This window comes from Hypanus sabinus, chromosome 21, assembly GCF_030144855.1.
Source record: "Hypanus sabinus isolate sHypSab1 chromosome 21, sHypSab1.hap1, whole genome shotgun sequence".
Classification (NCBI taxonomy): domain Eukaryota; kingdom Metazoa; phylum Chordata; class Chondrichthyes; order Myliobatiformes; family Dasyatidae; genus Hypanus; species Hypanus sabinus.
In genome coordinates this window covers 55135310-55157140 of record NC_082726.1, presented here as the reverse complement: position 1 = coordinate 55157140, position 21831 = coordinate 55135310, and the positions used below count along the sequence as shown (strand labels likewise).

General features: G+C 42.8%; 1 protein-coding gene across 10 annotated transcripts in view; it reads left to right on the top strand.

Annotated features, from left to right (window-relative positions):
- Positions 1-18065, top strand: part of LOC132379061 (myosin-8-like) — a 142780-nt gene extending 124715 nt beyond the window's left edge. For all 10 annotated transcript variants that reach the window (XM_059946574.1, XM_059946573.1, XM_059946571.1 and 7 more), the window contains 5 exons: positions 5967-6065; positions 6710-6826; positions 11442-11597; positions 14532-14592; positions 14698-18065. In XM_059946574.1, the coding sequence (XP_059802557.1) occupies positions 5967-6065; positions 6710-6826; positions 11442-11597; positions 14532-14592; positions 14698-15278 (1014 nt within the window). In that variant the 3' untranslated portion in view covers positions 15279-18065. The remainder of the gene's footprint in view (positions 1-5966; positions 6066-6709; positions 6827-11441; positions 11598-14531; positions 14593-14697) is intronic.
- Positions 18066-21831: the final 3766 nt, after the last annotated feature.

The window sequence follows — 21831 nt, the reverse complement described above, 5'->3', positions numbered from 1 at the left end:
TCCCGAGCCTTATAGGCTCATTAGGCCGGTGCTGATGCCAGTTTCCGTGGCATGAAGCGACAGAGTACGAGACTCGACCCCCCCCCCCACCTTCTGGATAGGACGCCAGTCTATCGCGTTTTATCGAATACAATGTGTTTAATTGCACAACGGTGCTTTGCAATAGTTCAACTGAGCCAAAAGTGTTTTGTTGATGATTTGTTTTGTACTCTGTGTCTGAGGTTTCTTGCTGAAGTGTCCAACAATAATCAACCAGCACTGATTGATTCATGTTGCCCTGATACCATTTTCCCATGACTGCAATGTCCTGGTGAAAACTTTCACCATGCTCATCACTGATAGTTCCAAGATTTGCAGGGAAGAAGTGTAAATAGGAGTGCAGAAAATGAATCTTTAGTGACTTTAGTGCACTTCATGGTTTGTATATTTGAATCATGTTGTCAACCAGCTGCTACATAGTTTGGTGCTCTGTAGTTGCCAAGAAAATTTTCACGAATATCCTTGAATGCCTTCTGTGAGATTTTCTCCTGTCCCAATAGAATTCTTCGAATTGCCTGTCATTGATGCCCTGTTTGATTTGTGGACCAACAAAACTGCCTTCCTTAATCTCAGCATCAGTTATTCTGACCTGAATTATGATTTGAATTAAAAAAATAGGCAATTTCATAAAAAATGGTGTGTGATGGGAAAATTCCATGCTGATTTTCATGATCTGCAGTCCAAAATCCATAAGATACACCCAGAAGTATTCAGGAAGCAAAATCTTTGTTGGCCAGTGTAATAAACCCAAGCTTAGCAAAGCTGGCTTCATCATTTGTATAGAACAGGCTGCAATGATAACTGTGCATACACAATGTTTATTGGCATGCTGTGGAAATCTGCCAGTGAAAATGTTAAATCTAATGAGTTATCTACTGTTGCCATCTAATGCATTTCAAAACAATCATTGTCATTTTAGACAGGGATGATGGAGAATCAACAGCTCTATATTGGTGATTAGACAGTTTGCAGCTTTGTTATGAAGGCATTGCCCCATTTGCAGTGCCGTTTTATGCATTGACTTGACTTTTGAAACCTGGGGGCGGCTTGGTAATAGATACACTCTGACAGGTAAAGCAATGTTGCCAAGACTCATTGATGTAAATGAGTACATTGACATTTTAAACCTTTTCCACCCAAGTGATTTACTAATCCAACAGGAAATGGTAGGACATAAATTAACAATTATCGTTCAGTTACATTATTGTGCAATGTAGCAGTGGAGAGAATAACCTCAGACAGCTTGTCTAGTTTTTTAATCTGTGGTTGGTTTGCGAATATGGCTGAAGGAGATGCTCACAGATGGAAGCTTAGATAGATTCCACTTTTTCATAGTCATAGAAACAGGTCTTACAGTCCACTGAGTCTCTGCTGACTATCAACCACTCACTTATACTATTCCTATATTAGTCCCACTTTTTACCGTCCAATATCCTCCAATATTGACTCCACCCAGAAGAGTCAATTGCCCACTTTGACACTTACATACATACTGCCCATTATGTTGCTGTTGTTCCATCTCTGGCGGTGTTCATCGCTTCATCATGTCTGTTCAGTAGCTTCCTCTTGGTTTTCACTACTGTCAGTCATGCAAGCCTTGGGTGGAGACTCAGGAATACCATCGCACTCAGATGGAGAAGGAATCTTCATTGCTGTTTCCGTAATAGTTTGATTTTACCAGTCAGAGTTGTTAGCTGGAGGACCGGTGGACCACTCTTAGTCTAGCCTCGGTACTTTGATCTGTTTGGCAGAGGTGACCCTACCAAGAGCCAAAGCATAAAGCCCTGACACCAGCCAGTATAGCTCTTTGGGTTATTGGGGCATGCAAGCCTCCAAACAGTACAACAAGGTTGTGGTACTCTTGGGGGACTTGTACCCATCCTATTCAGTGGTCAGTATCATTTTGACATAAGATCATAAGACATAGGAGCAGAATTGGGCCATTCACCCCATCAAGTCTGCTCCACCATTCCATCATGGCTGATCCCAGATCCCACCCAATCCAATACACCTGCTTCTCGCCATATCCTTTGGTGCCCTGACCGATCAGGAAACAATCAACTTCCACTTTAAATATACTCACCCACAGACTTGGCCTCCACCGCAGAGCATTCCACTGATTTACTACTTTCTGGCTAAAAAAAAAAATCCTCCTTTCCTCTGTTCTAAAAGGTTGCCCCTCAATTTTGAGCCTGTCCTATACCTCTGCCATAGGAAACATCCTCTCCACATTCACCTTATCTAGTCCTTTTGGTAGCTTTCCATGAGATCACCCCATATTCTTCTAATTTCATAAGAACATAAGAAATAGGAGCAGGAGTAGGCCATCTGGCCCATTGAACCTGCCCCACCATTCAATAAGATCATGGCTAATCTGTCCGTAAACTCAGTTCCATCTACCTGCCTTTTCCCCATAACCCTTAATTCCCTTACTATGTAAAAACCTATCTAACTGCTTCTTAAGTATATTTAGTGAAGAAGCCTCAACTGCTTCCCTGGGCAGAGAATTCCACAGATTCACCACTCTCTGGGAAAAACAGTTTCTCCTCATCTCCGTCCTAAATCTTCTCACCTTAATCTTGAGGCAATGTCCCCTAGCTCTAGTCTCATCTACCAATGGAAATAACATTCCTACTTCTATCTTATCTATCCCTTTCAAAATTTTGTATGTTTCTATATGATGCCCCCTCATTATTCTGAACTCCAGTGAGTAAAGTCCCAGGCGACTCAATCTCTCCTCATATGTTAACCCCTTCATCCCTGGAATCACGCCACGCCAGTACCCTGTATAGTTGCAGCATGACCTCCCTGCTCTTGAATTCAATCCCTCTAGCAAAGAAGGCCAACATTCCATTTGCCTTCTTAATAACCTGTTGTACCTGTAAGCCAACTTCTTGCGATTCATGCACAAGCACTCCAAATCCCTCTGCACAACAGCATGCTGCAATCCTTCACCATTTAAATAATAACCTGCTCTTCTATTATTCCTTCCAGAGTGAATGATCTCGCATTTACCAACATTGTATTCCATCTGCCAGATCTTGGCCCACTCACTTAACCTATCTACATCCCTCTGCAGACTCTCCATATCCTCTGTACAATTTGCTTTTCCACTCAGTTTAGTGTCATCAGTAAATTTTGCTACGCTACACTCAGTCCCCTCTTCCAAATCATCAATGTAAATGGTGAACAGTTGCAGGCCCAGCACCAACCCTTGTGGCACCCCACTCACCACAGACTGCCAATCAGAGAAACACCCATTATTTATACCAACTCTCTGCCTTCTGTTGGTTGACCAATCCACTATCCATGCCAATACCCTTCCTCCAACTCCATGCATCTGTATCTTATTTATAAGTCTCTTGTGTGGCACCTTATCAAATGCCTTCTGGAAATCCAAGTATACAACATCCACCTGTTCCCCTCTATCTACTGCACTCATTATGTCCTCAAAGAGCTCCAGTAAGATTGTCGGACAGGACCTGCCCTTTCTGAATCCATGCTGTGTCTGTCTAATGGAACCACTCCTTTCTAAATGTTTCGCTATTTCTTCCTTAATGACAGCTTCAATCATTTTCCCGACTACAGATGTTAAGCTAATTGGCCTATAGTTGCCCATCTTTTGCCTACATCCTTTTCAAATTTGATACTATCTTTTATTTCCTTAGTTATCCAGTGCTGGCTCTCCCCACGCTTACTGTCCTTACTTTTGTCTGGAATATACTTTTGTTGAGTACTGTGGAAGATCTCTTTGAAAGTATTCCACTGTTCCTCAACTGTAATACGAAACAGACTGTTTGTTTCCACGGATGCTGCCAGATTTGCTGAGTTCCTCCAGCGTGTTATGTGTGTTGCTTTGACACCAGCATCTGCAGAGTATTTTGTGTCTACCAAATAGCTTGTGCTCCCAATCCACATTAGCCAACTCCTCCCTCATCCCGTTGTAGTCTCCCTTGTTCAAGCATGATACACTAGTTTTAGATCTAACTATTTCATTCTCCATCTGTATGCGAAATTCAATCATACTATGATCACTCTTTCCAAGAGGATCCGTGACTACAAGATCATTAATCTTACCTGTCTCATTGCACAAGACTAGATCTAAGATAGTTTCCCTTGTAGGTTCACTAACACGCTGCTCAAGAAAACCATTATGGATGCATTCTATGAAGAACTACTAAAGACTTCTTTGACCAACCTGATTCACCCAATCTCTGTGGAAGTTAAAATCCCCCATGACAACTGCCATTCTGTTCTTACAAGCCTCAGTTATTTCTTGGTTAATCGTCTCTGCCACTGCAATATTTTTATTAGGTGGCCTAAAGACATCACCCACTAGTGATTTTTCCCTCTACTACTCTTAATCTCTACCCAGATGGACTCAACATTCTGCTCTGTAGATCTTATATCATCTCTCACAATCGTCCTGATCTCATCGCTCATCAAGAGCACCACTCCACCTCCTCTGCCTTCCTGCCTATGTTTCCTTTTACCTGATACCCTTGGATATTTAATTCCCAGTTATATCCACCTTGCAACTAGGTTTCTGTAATGGCCACTAACTCATATGCCTTGGTACTGATCTGTGCCGCGTTCACTAGCCTTGTTTCTAATACTACGGGCATTTAGATAAAGTGCCCTTATACGCATTGTCCTTTTAGAATCTAGTGACCTATGTGATTTTTGCTTTTTACTTTTATGCACTCTTCTCTTACTTTTTTCTTCACTAACTCTAGCTTTGGTCTCTGCATCACTTTACTCTTCTTTTCTACCCCCTGCCATATAAGTTTAAAGCCTCCCCAACAGCACTAACAAACAATCTCCTAGGACATTGATCACAGCCCTGCCCAGATGTAGACCGTCCGGACGGTACTGGTCCCACCTCCCCCAGAAGCGGTTCCAATGCCCCAAGATTCGGAACCCCTCCCTCCTGTACCACTGCTCAAGCCACATATTCATTCTAGCTATCCCCCTATTCCAGCTCCGGCTAGCACGTGGCACCGGTAATAATCCTGAGATGATTTCCTTTGAGGTCCTACTCTTTAATTTATCTCCTAGCTCCCTAAGTTCAGCTTGTAGGTCCTTATCCCGCCTTCTTCCTGTATTGTTGTGGAGCAGCTGGCAGCACGACAGCTGGCTGCTCACCCTCCCCTTTCAGAATGCCCTGTAGCCTCTCCGAGACATCTCTGACCCTTGCACCCGGGAGGCAACACACCATACGGGAGTCCCGTTTGTGGCCACAGAAGCTCCTCTCTATACTCCTTACCACAACAGCTCTGTCACTCTTTTTCTTGTCCTCATGCCCAGCAGAGCCACCCACGGTGCCATGATCCTGGCTACTACTGTTGTCAGCTGATGAGCCTTCTCCCCCAACAGACTCCAAAGGGTATATCTGTTTTGGAGGGAGATGACCGCAGGAGACTCCTGTACTACCTTCCTGTTACTACTCTTCCTGTTGGTCACCCATTCCCTATCTTTCCTTAGATCCTTTACCTGTGGTGTGACCAGCTCACTAAATGTGCTTTCCGCAACATTCTCAAAGTGAGTCCATGCACAGGTCCAGTGTCACCATGCGGTCCATCAGGAGATGCAGCTGGATACAACTCCTGCACACGTAGTCTTCAGGGACACTGTCAGCCTTCCAGTGAGTACAGGCCCAACACTGCCAAATGCTTCTCATATGTTAACCCCTTCATTCCCAGAATCATCCTCGTGAACCTTCTCTGGACTCTCTCCAATGACAACACATCCTTTCTGAGATCTGGGGCCCAAAGCTGTTGACAATAATAAGTACGGCCTGACCAGTGTCTTATAAAGGCTCAGCACTATCTTCTTGCTCAGAATTCAGCCTAAACAGAGTTTTCCCAGCAGACTTTAAAAGAGTAATTAATGAGAATGGTATAAAGGAGACCATCTGTACTTTTCAGGGGCTCGAAGAGACCGTGAGCCTTGAACAGCGGTTCACCCAGACTCTTGAAGGAGAGAATCGCGACTTCAGCCGACGTAGTCAGCTAATGTCGGAACAGGTGAGACACCGTGTAGAGAATGGAGCAAAAAAAACCAAAACATCCAGTGAGCAGCAGTTCTGTGGGTAAAAACACCTTGTTAATGAGAAAGGTCAGAGGAGAGTAGCCACAGTAACTCGAATAACCAGGCGTTACAATAGAACTGTGCAGCAAAGCATCTCTGAATGCACAATATGTCAAACCTTGAAGTGGATGCATATTCTTCAGCAGCAGAAGCCCACAATCATAGAGAAATGCAGTGTATACAGTACAGGGATAAACAGTTTTTTTTTGTTTCCAGTTTTCTGTTTGTTTTCCCTTGAGTATTCTGGATGTAGGGAATATTTTGCCTCAGAGAAATGGCTTTATCTGTTGCAGACACACTATGGGGCGAATGCTCACCCCTGTTCAAACTTATTTCCATTGTAATCCACATGCAATTTGATTGGTTGATCCTTTAGTGGTCTTTTAATATTCTCATTCAAAGCAACACACAGAAAATGCTGGAGGAGCTCAGCAGGGCAGGAAACATCTATGGAAAAGAATACAGTCTCCTGTTTGCAATTGAACAATAGGCAGAATAGGGTTTTAGAGAACTTTACTCTTGTATCAATGCTAGTCATTATGCAGAGGATACTATGATAGCTTTCCCGTTTTTTCAACAGCTGGTTGCCTTGGCAAAAGAGCAAGAAGATCTGATAAAAGCTTACAACAACCTACCAGATGACAGGAAAGGGGAGACTTCTCTTGAATATTGGACACCCAGGTCACACCTTGTTCGGGTAACTATGTTCCATCATGATCTATCTTATGAGAACACCACCTTTCATCTTCAAACAAACAACCATTCTGATTAAATTAATTCTTTAAAAAAAAATCACGCTTCCACGAACCGGAGTTTGGAAGGGAATAAGCAAGCATTTTTCAGTAGTATAAAATGAACTGTAGTTCATCATAACAAAGTCTCTAAGGATTCAATGAGTGGTCTCAGTTTCCCTGTGAAAAGTCAGACAGTGGGATTGAGTTACAGCACGGCGTTGGCTACACACAGTTGCTCATTGTCTCCGGGCCTTCACTGTTCACTTAATAGGCTCGCACTTGCTGGGCTGCTGTTCAAAAAGTTTAAAGTTCATTGTAAATTTATGTACATATATGTCACTTTATACTACCCCAAGATTTATTTTCTTGCGGGCATACTCCCTAAGATTTGTCTTCTTGCAGGCCTACTCTGTAAATCTAAGAACCATAATAGAATCAATGAAAGACAGAGTGGATAAACAACCAATGTGCAAAACACGACAAGCTATGCAAATACAAAAGAGAGAAAATATAGCAACCCTAACCCACCACTCCCCTGTAAAATAATAACGTTGACCCTAACCCACCACTCCCCGTAAAATAATAACCTTAACCCTAACCTACCACTCCCCTGTAAAATAATAACATTAACCCTAACCCACCACTCCCCTGTAAAATAATAACCTTAACCCCAACCCACCACTCCCCTGTAAAATAATAACCTTAACCCTAACCCACCACTCCCCTGTAAAATAATAACCTTAACCCTAACCTACCACTCCCCTGTAAAATAATAACCTTAACCCTAACCCACCACTCCCCTGTAAAATAATAACCTTAACCCTAACCTACCACTCCCCTGTAAAATAATAACATTAACCCTAACCCACCACTCCCCTGTAAAAAAACTTGCCTTACACGTTTCCTTTGAACTTGCTCCATCTCACCTTAAATGCGTGTCCTCTGGTATTAGACATTGCAACCTTGGGAAAAAGGTACTGGATATCTACTCTATCTATGCCTCTCCTAATTTTATAAACCTCTACCGGATCTCCCATCAGCTTCCACTGCTCCAGAGAAAACAAGCCAAGAGAATCCAGCCTTATAGATGCCATCGAATCTAGGCAGCATCTGACAAATCTTCACTTATAGTCGCTGTTATCTGCTCCATCCCTATAATTCTCCAAAGTCCCTGTGCCCTAACTTCACCCATTGGAGTTTCCTCACCTGATCTGTCATTGACGATGTCTTCACCTACCAAGGTACCATGTGCTAGAAATTTGCTTCCTAAACTTCTCTACCCCTCTTCCTTTGAGACATTTTAAATTCTTCCTTTCCATTAAATTTACTATAATTTGTCTGCATTTCTACACTACCTTGGGTGTCGCAGTAGCGTAGCCATTAGTGCAACACGATCACGGCTCAGGATTCAGAGTTCAATTCCGGCACTGTTCTGTACGTTCTCCCCCATCGAATGCATGGGTTTCCCTCGGGTGCTCCATTTCTTCTCATATTCCAAAGACGTACCGTGTAGGTTAATTGGTCATTGTAAAAATTGCCCCGTGATTGGGTTAGGGTTAATCAGGATTGTTGGGCTGGCATGGCTCAAAGGATCAGAGACCCTACTCTGCACTGTATTGTTAAATGAATAAATAAATAACACCCCCCTATATCAGCGTATCAACTTGTTGTTGGTGGTAAAAGGATTTAGAATGAATTTGCCATATTAATAGTACTTGTTGTTGTTGTTGTTGAGCAAAACCACTTGGCCCATCAACTAAGAGGTGGCCCACATGCCAAAAAATCTGCATCTTTTTCCAGGTCTTTAATGTAGCAGTCAGCGTAATTGCTTTACAGTGCCAGCAATCACCAACAGGGGGTCGATTCCCACCGCTGTCTGTACGTTCTCCCCGTGGGTTTCCTCTGCATACTCTGGTTTCCTCCCACATTCCAAAGACATACGGTTAGGGCTGGTGAGATATGAGCATGCTATGTTGGTGCCAGAAGTGTGGTGACACTTGTGGGCTGTCCCAGCACAATCCCCAGATTGTGTTGGTCATTGACACAAAGTGACACTGTATGTCTCAAGGTACATGTGACAAATAAATCTCATCTTTCAAATGAAAGACCTTTAAAAATAATTCCTCACCACTAGAGTCTAGTCCCAGCAATGAGTACTGTCTGCAAAGGTGGCTACCTGGAATATTCTTCCAGGGAAGTGGTAGATGCAGATACAATTGAGGGATTTAAGAATCTCTTCAATTAGTGCATGAGTGTGCAGAGAATAAAACAATATTGACCATGTGCAGGCAGAAAGAATTAGGTGTCATTCACTTTATTAGTTAGGAGCAACATCTGTGTACTGTTCTATATTCTATAACAATAATCTCCTGCTATCAGGTAGCTGGTCTGGTTATGCTTTTCTTCTCTGAGTAATTAACTCTAGATCAGGGATCCCAACCTGGGTCCATGGACCCTTGCTTAATGGTTTTGGTCCGTGACATAAAAAAAAAGGTTAGGAGACCCTGCTGTAGATGAACCATTCTTCTCTGAGATCATCCCATCAATGCTTCCTATCCAACTGGAAATCTGCATTGCTCCAACCCTTCATCCTGACCCAACTCTAACTGGAGGGACAAAATATCTCCCTCGTCTCCATAGTTTTTTGGATATTGACATTTGAAGTGCGATAGTTTTCAAAGTGTTGAAAGTGCTGGCTGAGCGGTGTACTGACTCACAGTTCAGGTCTTGTGGATGGAATTCTAAACCTGGAACTCCAGTGGAGAACTGAGAAAATGCGGCACAGCTGGGACTGCCATTTAGGTGTGACATTAAAACAAGCCTGAGTCACAATCCCATTGCATTACTTTGAAGATAAATATTCATCCCGCTACCGACATTGATAGAGCTAGAAATTAACCTGTGATTTTTGTGTGCTGTGAGACTGAATTTGAGCTAAAACATGATTATTGTCAACTCACAGACTCAATTCATGGGTGTACACTCTGGTCACCTGATTTGATACCTCCTGTGAATAATCAGCTGGTCACAGAGTGTATCTTCATGGCTCTCTGCTGCTGTAGCCCCTTCAATTCAACGTTTGACATGTTGTAATGCTTTTTGGCATACCACTGTTGTAACACATGGATATTTGAGTTACTGTTGCCTTCCTGTCAGCCTGAACCAGTCTGGTCATTCTTCTCTGACTTCTCGCATTAACGAGGCAACTTGCCCACAGAAACGCTGCTCACTGGTTGTTTTTTTTGCTTTTCATATCATTCCCTGATACTTGCAGTGTGTGAAAATCCCAGATCAGCAGTTTCTGAGATACTCAAACCATCCTGTCTGACACCAACAATCATTCCAGAGTTAACTTAGGTCACATTTCTTCCCCATTCAAGTATTTGATGTGAAGTAAAGCTGAACCTCTTAACCATGTCTACGTGTTTATGCAGTACATTGCTGCCACATGATTGGCTAATAAGATGAACATTAATGAGCGGTATAGCTAATACGGATGCCGCTGGATACATGCTATGTTCTGTGTGTGAATACATGGTAGGAACCCAGCAGGCATGTACAACGCGTGATGCACATGTTCAAAGTAACATACAAAATTGTTCTGCATGTTCAATGGCTGGAAACAAGTCGGGCACTTTTATCATAGTAAATGGTTAGGATCTGGGACCCTTTATCAGAACAGAGGGCTCTGATGAAGGGAGACATAAGGGACAGCAGGTGCTGGAATCTGAAGCAACAAAAAAAAATGATGTGGGAACTCCCAGGCAGCAGCTGTGGAAGGAAATGGGCGGTGGGTGATTTGAAACCTCTCATCCCAAAATGTCATTGGTCCATTTCCTTCCATAAATAAGGAGGAACACACATAAAATGCTGGTAGAACTCAGCAGCATTAATGGAAATGAATAAACAGTCAGCATTCTTCAGGACTGAGAAGGAAAGCAGAAGATGCCAGGATAAAATGGTAGGGGGCGAGGAGGCTTGCTGGAAGGTGATAGGTGAAGCCAGGTGTGTGGGAAAGGTCGAGGGTTGGAGAAAAAGGAATCTGATAGGAGAGGAGAGTGGACCATGGGAGAAAGGGAAGGAGGAGGGACATTGGGGGAAGGTGATAGGCAGGTTAAAAGAGGTAAGAGGCCAGAGTGGGGAATAGAAGGAGCCAGCCTGGGTGGGAGTAGATCTAGAGGTCATAGGTTTGGGGTAAAAAGTCAAATAGGAGGGGAGAGTGGACCATAGGGAAAAGGAAAGGAGGAGGAGATCTGGGGGAAGTAATAGGCAGGTAAGAAGAGATAAAAGGTCAGAGTAGATAATAATGGAAGGGGGAGTGGAATTTAGAAGAAGAAATCAATATTCATGCCATCAGGTTGGAGGCTACCCCTCTATAAGTGATGCCTGGCCCACTGAATTCCTCCAATGCTTTTTGTGTTGTTCTGATGTAAGGTCTTGGAGCTGAAACAGTAAATGTTTCTCTCTCTTCAGATGTAGCCTGTCCTGCTGTTTCCAGCTTTCTAGTGCTGAAAGGGATGTACAGAAACACAAGTCTTTCCCATGGATTAACCTGCCACTTATTTTTGCTTGAGACAGAATGTGGGGGAGATGTTGACATCCCAGGAGGAGCAGCAACAGAGTCTGGAGGAGCAGAACCAGAGGCTGAAGGACTACGCTGCCTGTCAGAACTTTCAGAAGCTAGAGGAGGAAATGCAACAGCTGCAACACCAATTGCACACTAAAAGACAAAAGGTAATCACAATATTCTTTGAAATGCACGTTAGAGCATTAAAGTTTGAATCTTGCTGTTTCAGCACTCCGTGAAAGCCTAGTGTGACCTTTTTTTTCCATTTTCCGTTTCTAACAAAGCAGCGATCACTGCAATGAGGTGGACAAAACGTCCTAAGCGAAAAGTTCAAAGGTTCATTTTATTATCAAACCATGTACACAGAATACAGCTCTGAGATTCGTCTTCTCCAGATAGCCATGAAATACAGAAAAACCGTGGAAGTCATTGAAAGAAAAGACATCACCCCCCCACATGATAAAAAAGAGATAAAACTCACAAACCCCAATCCCTCCCTCGCACAGAAACTAACAGATAGCCCACCCATAGACGGCAGCTAAAATATCAACTCCCCCAATCCCTCTCTCTACCTGAAATGTCGACTGTTTACTCTTTTCTGAGATGTTGCCTGACCTGCAGAGTTCCTTCAGCATTTTGTGTGTGTTGGTGGTGTATTCAGGAAAGCTTAACATCTTGTCTAAAGGTAGATTCAACGGTAGGTCTTAAGGGAGGGAGAATCGCAGAGACATTTCATCAGCTAATAGTTGAGCAATGGGAGCCGGTGTACAAGAAGAGCTAAGACAGATCCAGAGTTAATAAGTGAAGATCTTAGGACTGCTAGAGACAAACATTGGAGATGGGCAAGACCGAGAAGCAATTTAAAGGTTGAGAATTTTAAGATGGAGGCATTATGGTGCTTTAGGCCTATACTCTAACCGATAATTCTCAATAACATTGTGTCAGTGAGATCTTGTTGGTTAGAATATAGATAGCACGATTGTTAGAGACTGAGATATCACTTGTAAAGTAATAAAAGATACAAATTGTAGAGGGTAATAAACTAGCCTATGTAAGATTCCGATATAGTGACCCTATTATGGTTTGAATTTAGCAGATAGACTGAGATGTTGCGATTATTGTAAATTACAAATCCTAGCTTCCTTTAATTTCCTTTTCAAAGAGCTGATTGATTCTGTTTCCACCACCTTTTATTTTTTTTTTGAAGAAATTTTAAGACTTCTTCATGATGCAGCCATATAAAACTTTGGTTAGGCCACATCTGGAGTACAGTGTGCAATTTTAACAGGATCAATGTGAAGGTTTTATAGAAGATTCAGAAGAGATTTAATAGGATGCTGCCTGAATTACAGATTATTAACTATAAGAGTTGGACAACATGGGTGGTTTTCTCCGGCATGTTGGAGGCTGAGGGGCAAAGCTGTTACAAAAGTAAATACCCTGGTTAAGATTTTTACTGTTATGCTACAGGTATAGCAGTTCTGGAAGAGCAGCCTGCTCTGCTTTCAGCATGTTTGGATTTGAGCTGAGATAAGAAGCTTTGTTGTTCAAATTGGGAATATGGTGTCAGCCAGTCAGTATGGTGGAATTGGGAGAGGTTCTGGAGCAGCTTTTGTGAGGGACTCTGGTGTGAGTCAAGGACTCGGTTTGGCGGGAGCTGGAGGAAGACGGGAGGGAAGATGGTTGAAGAGGCTGTCCCTGGTGCACGAGTTGCTTTGTGCAAGTGAATGGCTTCGGGGAGGAAGGGCCAATAGTCCTGTGGGAGAGCCCGTTGGGTCAAAATGGATTTCAAGCGACATTTGGAAGGAGCTATGGGCTTTCACGCAGACCGAGTGTCCACTGAGTGAGCTACAGACATGTTCAAGATGAGCTCCAATTTATATGCATATTTGAAAAAGGTTTAACTATAATAGACCTTTTTTGTTTTTTTTCATTCTTTGATAGCTTTAAGTTAACATTCATAAATATATTATTGTATGTAGTGTATGATCTGTTACTCCTTGCTGATGTGTGATTGCGGGGGTGGGGGCAGTAAATCGCACAGCATTCACGCAAGCCTGGGCTCCCGTGGGTGAGACATCCCAACCTCACAGGTTTGGTGGGACCAAATTTGTATACGCCCTAGAAGTATGGGAGCCTGAGAAATGTGTGTTTCTCACCGCGGAGCCCTGTGGCTATTAGCGAGATCAAACAGGCCACATTTCCAGTGACACCCAATAAAAACGGGTTTCATAAAATTGTGAGAGGTGTAGATAGGGTATACATTTGGAATCTTTCTCACAGGGTAGAACTTTTGAATAATAGAAAGCAGGGGTTAGCAATGAGAGGGGGAAAGTCTAAAGCAGATGTATGGTTCAAATTTCTTTACACAGTGAATGGTAAGTGTCTAGAATGGGATTCTAGGGATGGTAATGGAAGCAAATAAAATAGTGACATTGAAAAGGCATTTAGATGGAAATATGAACATGCAGGGAATGGAGGGACATGAATCCTATACAGGAAGAAGAGGTTTAATTTCAATTTGGCGATGTGCTTTGTATACACAATCTTAGCACCGCGGACCACTGAGCATATTTACATGAAGCACTGTCACAGGAAAACAACATGTATAAACAGGGACCCCCCCACCACCCAGGACATGTTCTCTTCTCACTGCTGCTATCGGGAAGAATGTACAAGAGCCTCAGAGCTCGCACCACTAGGTTTAGGAACAGTTACTGCCTCTCAACTAGGCTTCACTTTCCCCATCATTAAAATGGACACATTTTCAAGGACTCTTCATCTCATGTTTTTGATATTTATTGATATTACTGTTTCTTCTTTTTGCATTTGCACAGTTGTCTTCTGCTCTCTGGTTGAGAACCCTAATTTGGCAACCATTCATTGATTCTGTTACAGTTACTATTCTATCGACTTGTTGAGTAAAACCCACAAGAAAATGAAACGTGGGGTTGTATATGGTGTAATATATGTACTTTGATAATAAAAGTTTGTTGTTGTTCTTGCACTGTACTATTCTGTATTCTGTTCTTTAGGAAGTTTGTTATCCGAGTCCTAATAAAGTATCAACTGTGTAAACGTGCTCCTTTCTTCTGTTTTAGATGGCTGCAATGGCTCGTGAAATGGAGTCGCTGAAACACAGAAATGAAGACCTGATGAAAGGTAAACTGCTCTGATCTCTGCCGTTGCTTTTGGGCGCACAGTCCCTTGTTCTGAAGTTCATATTGACCTCTGACCGTCCTCCCCCCACTCTTTCATACCCAACAGCTCAAGTGATGGGTGACCAGACGATGGAGAAGAGCCGACCTTCATCTCTTGCTGCATCTGGGACAGAAGCTGAACCGAGGGCTTCAGATGGGCGACTTGCCAGTCCGTGGGCAGCTCAGTCTTTTCAGGCGTACAGGCCTTTTAACCGAAGGGGCAGAGATCTCTCCCCATTCCGAAGGGAAGATATGCCCTCACCTTCCAAGGCCAGTGCACGAAATGCAAAAGTTGGCCAGAGTTACTTTGATGCCCCATTTTCTGACCAAAGCTCTGAGATTGCTCTGCATCCAGAGGCAAGGCTCATTGGGGTTCCACCAATCCCACTGCAGCCCAAGGGAGCCAGCACACCAGACAGGCCTCTATCACCCTTGCCCCTGAGCAGGACTCCATCTCCTTCCAGGCCCAACTGCCCCATCCCACCTCTGAGCACGGGCAAGTCATCTCCCGATTGCTCCTCAGCTTCTGAGGTCCAGAATGAGGAAGAGAAGCCACCTGGAAGAACAATGTCATCCGCAGTTAAATGTTCTCTTCTCTTATCTCCTAGGCCCTATAATATGCACAGGGTGAATCTGAATAAAAAATAATGTAGCTGTGTGCTTCAGGAAGGAATCAAGATCGTAAAAAGCTGCTATATTGAAGAACAAAAATGAATGGAGCTCTCAATCTTTAAGGAGCATTGTCTTCTTGATAATCTTTGACAAGCTTATTAATTTTACGAGGCTGTTGCTTGCTTGTCACTATAATATGTGGTTCAACACAACAAATAATATTGCACCGCAGGTTTGTTTACGATCCAAGATAGATTTCCCTTTTCTGCCACTGTGTTTATTCCTTTGCACTGTTGAATGATTCCATATCCAGTGCTGAGGCAGGGTTTCGATCCAGAACATGCCTCCATAGATGCTACTTGGCTCACTCAATTCCTCCAGCAGTTTGGCCTTTTTCTTTGCTCCATTCGCGTAAGAGTTTAGGAATCTGGAACTCTTTCATGACTGACAAAGTTGGTTTTAAATCAGCAACTGATAGGTTTTGGTTAACCAAACACATTAAAGAAGTTGGGGTCAAGGTGGGTGGATGGATGGTATGATGGATTGGACATTCTATTCAGGCACAGGTGACACATTGGAGCTGCCTACAGTTTGACTAGAGATATGGAGTTGGTGAGTCCTAATTTGGAGTACTGTGTGCAGTTCTGATCACCAGTCTCCAGGAAATGTATCAATAAGAGTGAAAGGGTGTAGAGAAATTTTACAAGGATGTTGCTGGGACTAGAGAACCTGAGTTATAGTGAAAGGTTGAATAGGTTAGGGCTTTATTCCCTGGAGTGAAGGAGATAAATGTAAGCCGGCTCTTTCTACTGAGTTTGGCTGAGACTAGAGCTGGAGGTCATAGGTTAAGGGGAATGTGAGGGGGAACTTCTTCACTCAGAGAGTGGTGAGAGTGTGTAATGAGCTGATGCCAGGTTTGATTTCAACATTTATGAGAAATTTGTTTAAGTACATGGATAGGATGGGTATGAAAGGGAATAAAGGATCAGTCACAATTGAATCGTGGAGCAGCCTTGATGGGCCAAATGGCCTAATTCTACTCCTGTGTCTTATGGTTCAAGTGAAGGCCAATGAGTCTAGTTCAGCACTGACTTGATAGGCTGACAGGCCTGGTTCTGTCCTGTATTGCTCTATGACCCTATGACTATGGTTCAATGGATGAGGGTGGGATCTTCTTTATGCTTACTTCCAAGAAATCGCAACACCACCAGGAGGTTGTTCCCAATGTCATCTGCATGTTTCTTGAACAGCAACTGAATAAGTGCAATGCTGTTGGGTACAGCTCCTCTCTGTAAAATACAATCCAAAATGTTGGAATATAGTATCAGTGGACCTTTGAAAAAATTTGGGAAGTATTTTATGAAAATAGTTGCCATAGATTCAAATGAGATCTACTAGATCTCCTGAGATGGTTCTTAAATGACAATTACTTCATTCTAAAAAAAAGCAAAATGTGTATTTCATCTTTGACCATGACCCCACCCTGTGGCTCAGTGTGGACATTCCCAATGCTCAGGCAGGAATTTGTAGATCCTAGATCCTACAGTTGTGAGAGGTGGGGAGGGAGAAATAATACCCTTGACTGATGCTGAGTGCTGAAGGAGTGCTGCACCACAGGAGGGGCTGTCTTCAGAGTGAAACATTAAGCTCCCTCCTGAATGGAAAAAGTCCAAATCATAATTTAACAGTAGAGTAGAGGAGATCTTTTCAGTGTGGTGGCCAGTATTTATCAATTATCATCGCAGAAACAGATTGCCTGGTACCTTTCACACTTTTTTTTGCAAGCTTCCTATGCACTGGCTGCTGGGTTGCTGACAATGTAGCAGCATCTACTATTTATAATACATTGGCTGTAAAATGCATTGGGGCCTTCTAAGCTCATGGTTTGGCTTTTTTTTAGCTCAATCCTTAATCTGGATAGAACAAATCTTCGTAAGAAAATGCAGAATGTAGCACTTCATGGGAGATAAAGTGACTAAGCATGGTTGGATCAACTTTGATAGAAAAAATGGGAAGAATACAGAACCAATATCTGGTTGTTTATCTTCAAGGTTCTACCATTCATTTAGACCAGGGGTTCCCAACCGTTTTTGTGCCATGAACCAATTGCAGCTCCGCCAGGAGGTTAACCCCAGGGCACCTTCATGTTTCTTGAACAGACCCCAGGTTGGGAACCATTGATCTAGACAGAGGGGCAAATTACACTGGCCAGTTAACCAACTTACCCACACATTTTTGGAGCGAGGGAGGAAACTGAGGCACCTAGAGGAAGCCACTCGTCAATGAGAAAACGTGCAAATTTTTACACACAATGCACTGGGCTTCGGGATTGAACCCAGGTCAGTGGAGCTGTGAAGTCTTATCCCTCCTAACTGCACAGCAGTGTCACCCTCATATTCAAACTTAGACCATGCTATAATGCTTCTCCTGTCCCATTTTTGAACATTCAGTTTCCGCAGAAGATGGTAGGATTACAAATAACATGTTGAGATAACTTTGTTTCCAATGTAAAATGAGAGGAACATTGTTTAATTAATGACATTATTGAAAGTGAGAATTCTTGGCTTATGTTTATTAAGCTCCCTAGAAGAGTAGTTAAGATTTCTAAAAATTCAGCATTTTCTATGAAAAATCAGTTCTACATATTTATGCAGTGTCAAAGTTAATGATGGTCCCCAGCTGGAGCACTGGCAATGTTGTTATGGCAGTCACGATATGTGGAATATGTTTGTTTCCTTACTTTGCTGATCCTGTGAAGCCTTGTATTTAGCATGTTTTTTGATTTGTGACATGTATTTCATTACAACCAGAGCTGCACCTATACTTTTGTGTCATGTGGTCTTTTGTTAGAATACTGTGTTTTGTCTCTCTACTGCCTGTTACGCCACTGGCATTTTGGGTAGGTCTGAAGGTTCTCCATCTCCGGTGGTGTTCAGGGCTTCCTTGCTCAGTTTTCACTACCGTCAGTCATGCAAGTTCTGGCTAGAGACGGTTGTACTCAGATGTAGAAGGATTCTTCACTGCTGCTTCCAAAATAAATTTGTTTCACAACTTGAGCAGAACCCCAGAACCCAGAGGACCAGTGGACCACTCTTAGTCTGACCTCTACACTTCGTCTTGTTTGGCAAGTGTGACCCTACAAAGAGCCAAAGCTTAAAGCCCTGACTCCAGCCAACACAGCTCTCTGGGTCACTGAGGCACAAAAGCCTCCAAACCACAACACGGTTGTGGTCCGCTTGGTGGGCTGTATTTTATAAGACGCAAATTCACTCCCACATTGTCTGTTAGGTATCAGGTGAAGAATGGCATGGCCCAAATGGTGAGGGTCTTTAATGATGGATGCCAGTTTCTTGAGGCACTGCCTCTTGAAGATGTCCTCAATGATGGAAAGAGTTGTGCATGGAATGAAACTGGGTGAGTCTACAATCCTTTGCAGCCTCTTGCGATCCTGTGCATTAGAGGCTCCATACCAGGTGATGAAGCGAACAGCCGAATGCTCTCCACCATACCTGTGTAAAAACCTGCAAGAACGTGTGACATACCAAATCTCTTTAAAACTCCTAATAAAAGAGAGCTGCTGACCAAACCTCCTGCAACCTGATACTATCCTGACGGAAGGCTGTGAATTTCAGTTCACAGGTCCTTTGTCGGATATAAATAGAAGTGCTGTGATATCAGGTATAAATTTGATGCCATAGTCAATCTTTGACTGAACTTTGCTGGAGGGAGTAGGAAGATAATGGGAAATTGAATCATGAGTTTTAAGAAAAATGGGTGGGGAAAAATAACATGGATCTGCTTGTAGCATCTGTCTCTGCTTGAGTTGGATTTAGTGTCCTGCTGCTATTATTTTTGATTGGTAAAGGAATGGTAGGTGACAGGATAAATTTCATAAGCAGTTATGATTCTTCATGGAATTCCTAATGGAGTGGTGCGATGCTTTGAAGTTTAACATTTAAAGTGAGCGACGTGGTTTCACTTCACCATCAGCTCACACATAGCTGTACCTAATGTACAGAAGTAACAGATCATAGCTCTCAAAAAAAAAGTTGGATACTTAAATGACAGAGAAGGGGGAATTCTTGGGCCATAGTAGATCCTGGCAGAGCAAACCTTTTGCCATCATTATATCCCTGTAGTCCATAAGACCATAAGGTATAATTGGGCCATTTGGCCCATTGTGTCTTCTCTGCCATTTCATCATGGCTGATCCATTTTCCTTCTCAGCTCCATTCTCCTACCTTCTCCCCGTATCCATCCTGATTAATCAAGAATTTATCAATCTCTGTGTTAAATATACAGGAAGAGTTGACCTCCATAGCTACCTGTGGCAAAGAATTCCACAGATTCACCACCCTCTGGCTAAAGAAATTCCTCCTCGTTTCCGTTCTTAAAGGATGCCCCTCTGTTCTGAGGCTGTGTCCTCTGGTCTTAGACTCTCCCATCATAGGAAGCATCCTCTCCACCTCCACTCTATCAAGACCTTTCACCATTCGATAGTTTCAATGAAGTCACCCCTCATTCTTCTGAATTCTAATGAATACAGACCCAGAGCCATCAAATGCTAGTCTTGTAACTTGTTCCCTCTCACAAGATAAAAGACGTAGACAGAGTAGAGAGCAAGCCCCGTTTTCCCAGGGCAACATTGGCTAATATGAGAAGACATACTTTTAAAGTGATTTGGAGGAAAGTAGAGGGAGGAAGTCAGAGGTTGGTTTATTAACACAGAGAGTCGTCAGTTCTGGTGCTGGTAGTAAGTTTTTTGGCTGGCGGTAGAGGCAAATAAACCAAGGACACTAGAGGCTCTTAGGTAGGCACATGAGTGAAAGAAAAATAGGGGGCTATTTGGGAAGGAGGGTTAGATTGATCTTACAGTAGGTTCAATAGGTACATTTAATGTCAGAGAAATGTATACAATATACATCCTGAAATTCTTTTTCTTTGCAAACATCCACAAAAACAGAGGAGTGCCCCAAAGAATGAAAGACAGTTAACCGTTAGAACCCCAAAGCCTCCCCCTCAGCTTCCCCCTCCCAGACATAAGCAACAACAAGGCAACATTAGGCGATAAGGTTGGCATAACATCGTGGGCTTAAGGGCCTGTACTGTGCTATAATGTTTCATGTTCCCAAGCCCATCAACTCCCCTTTCTACCTATGTAAAAGGATAATTTATAGTCACCAGTTAACCCACCAGAACTAGCTTTATTATCACTGACCTATGTTATGAAATCAGTACGGGCTTTATGAAAGTCTTTAAAGATGAGGGAGGAAACCAGAGTACCCAGCAGAAAACTTCTCGTGGGAGCAGGGAGAATGTGTACAATGCACAGCAAGACGTGAAATCAGGATTGAGCCAGGGTCCCTGCAGCTGGAAAGACATAGCACTGACTGTTCTAAAGCTTACAGTCTCAAGTTCATGATCGTGTTGGGGAGTCATGACGTAAGGAGACTGGAGTGCAGGAGAGCATTGAAAGAGATGGCCTCAATTGCCTAAACTGGCCTTCCATGGTTCTTTCAAGGTTCCCAAAAGAAAAATGGTCTATAGATGATGTAGCACAGCAGGTAGACCTGTTCCCCAATAGTTGCAGAAGGGAAGCGGCAAAAGATCAATTAAATAATATTCTCTCGGGTATCTCCTGTACCCAATAAAGTTGCCACTGACATTATGTTTGTTGTCTTCTGTTGCTGTAGATCATTCACTTCAAAGTTTGGCGTGTTCTGAATTCAGAGATGCTCTTCTACATAGCTCTGTTGTGATGCATGGTTATTTGAGTTACTGTCATTTTGAACCAGTCTGGCCATTCTTCTCTGATCTCTCTCATTAACAAGGCATTTTGCTGCCCACTGAAATACCACTCATTGGATTTTTTTTGTTTCTTGCACCATTCTCTGTAAACTCTAGAGACTGTTGTGCGTGAAAATCTCGGGAGATATTCAGCTTTTGAGGTACTCTAGCCACTCCATCTGGCACCAATAGTCATTCCATGGTCACAGTCACTTACATCACATTTCTTCCCCATTCTGATGTTTGGTCTGAACAATAACTGAACCTCTTGACCATGTCTGCATGGCCTGAGTTGGTGCCACATGTTTGGCTGATTAGACATTTGCATTAATGGACAGGTGTACCTAATAAGATGGCCACTAAGTGTATATAGATTAAACCAGATAAAATTACGTAAGTCAAAATAAAGAAAGGCATCTTCATTTGCAATATTTATTTGGCTAACAACATTTACACACAAATCACATTAATATACAAAGGTGTACAAACTCTCCGAAGTGTATACATGCTCTGAATGGAGGCGCACCACAGCTATTCATTCTGGAGAGATAGTGGTTCGCACAGAGAATGAACCTATACCAACAAGGACCAATTCAACACACATCAATGGGTAATTGTGTTACCAAACTAACAAAGCTGGTGATATTGCATGATCTGAGGTTCGCACACAAATAAATAATCGCCATTACTTGCCACCTTTGCACATGACCTGCAATTAGTTCTGTGATCTCCAAGAATTTAGCCAAGACAACATATAACTTAGTCAACAATGTTGGTGAAATACCAGTCCTGCAGAGGATTT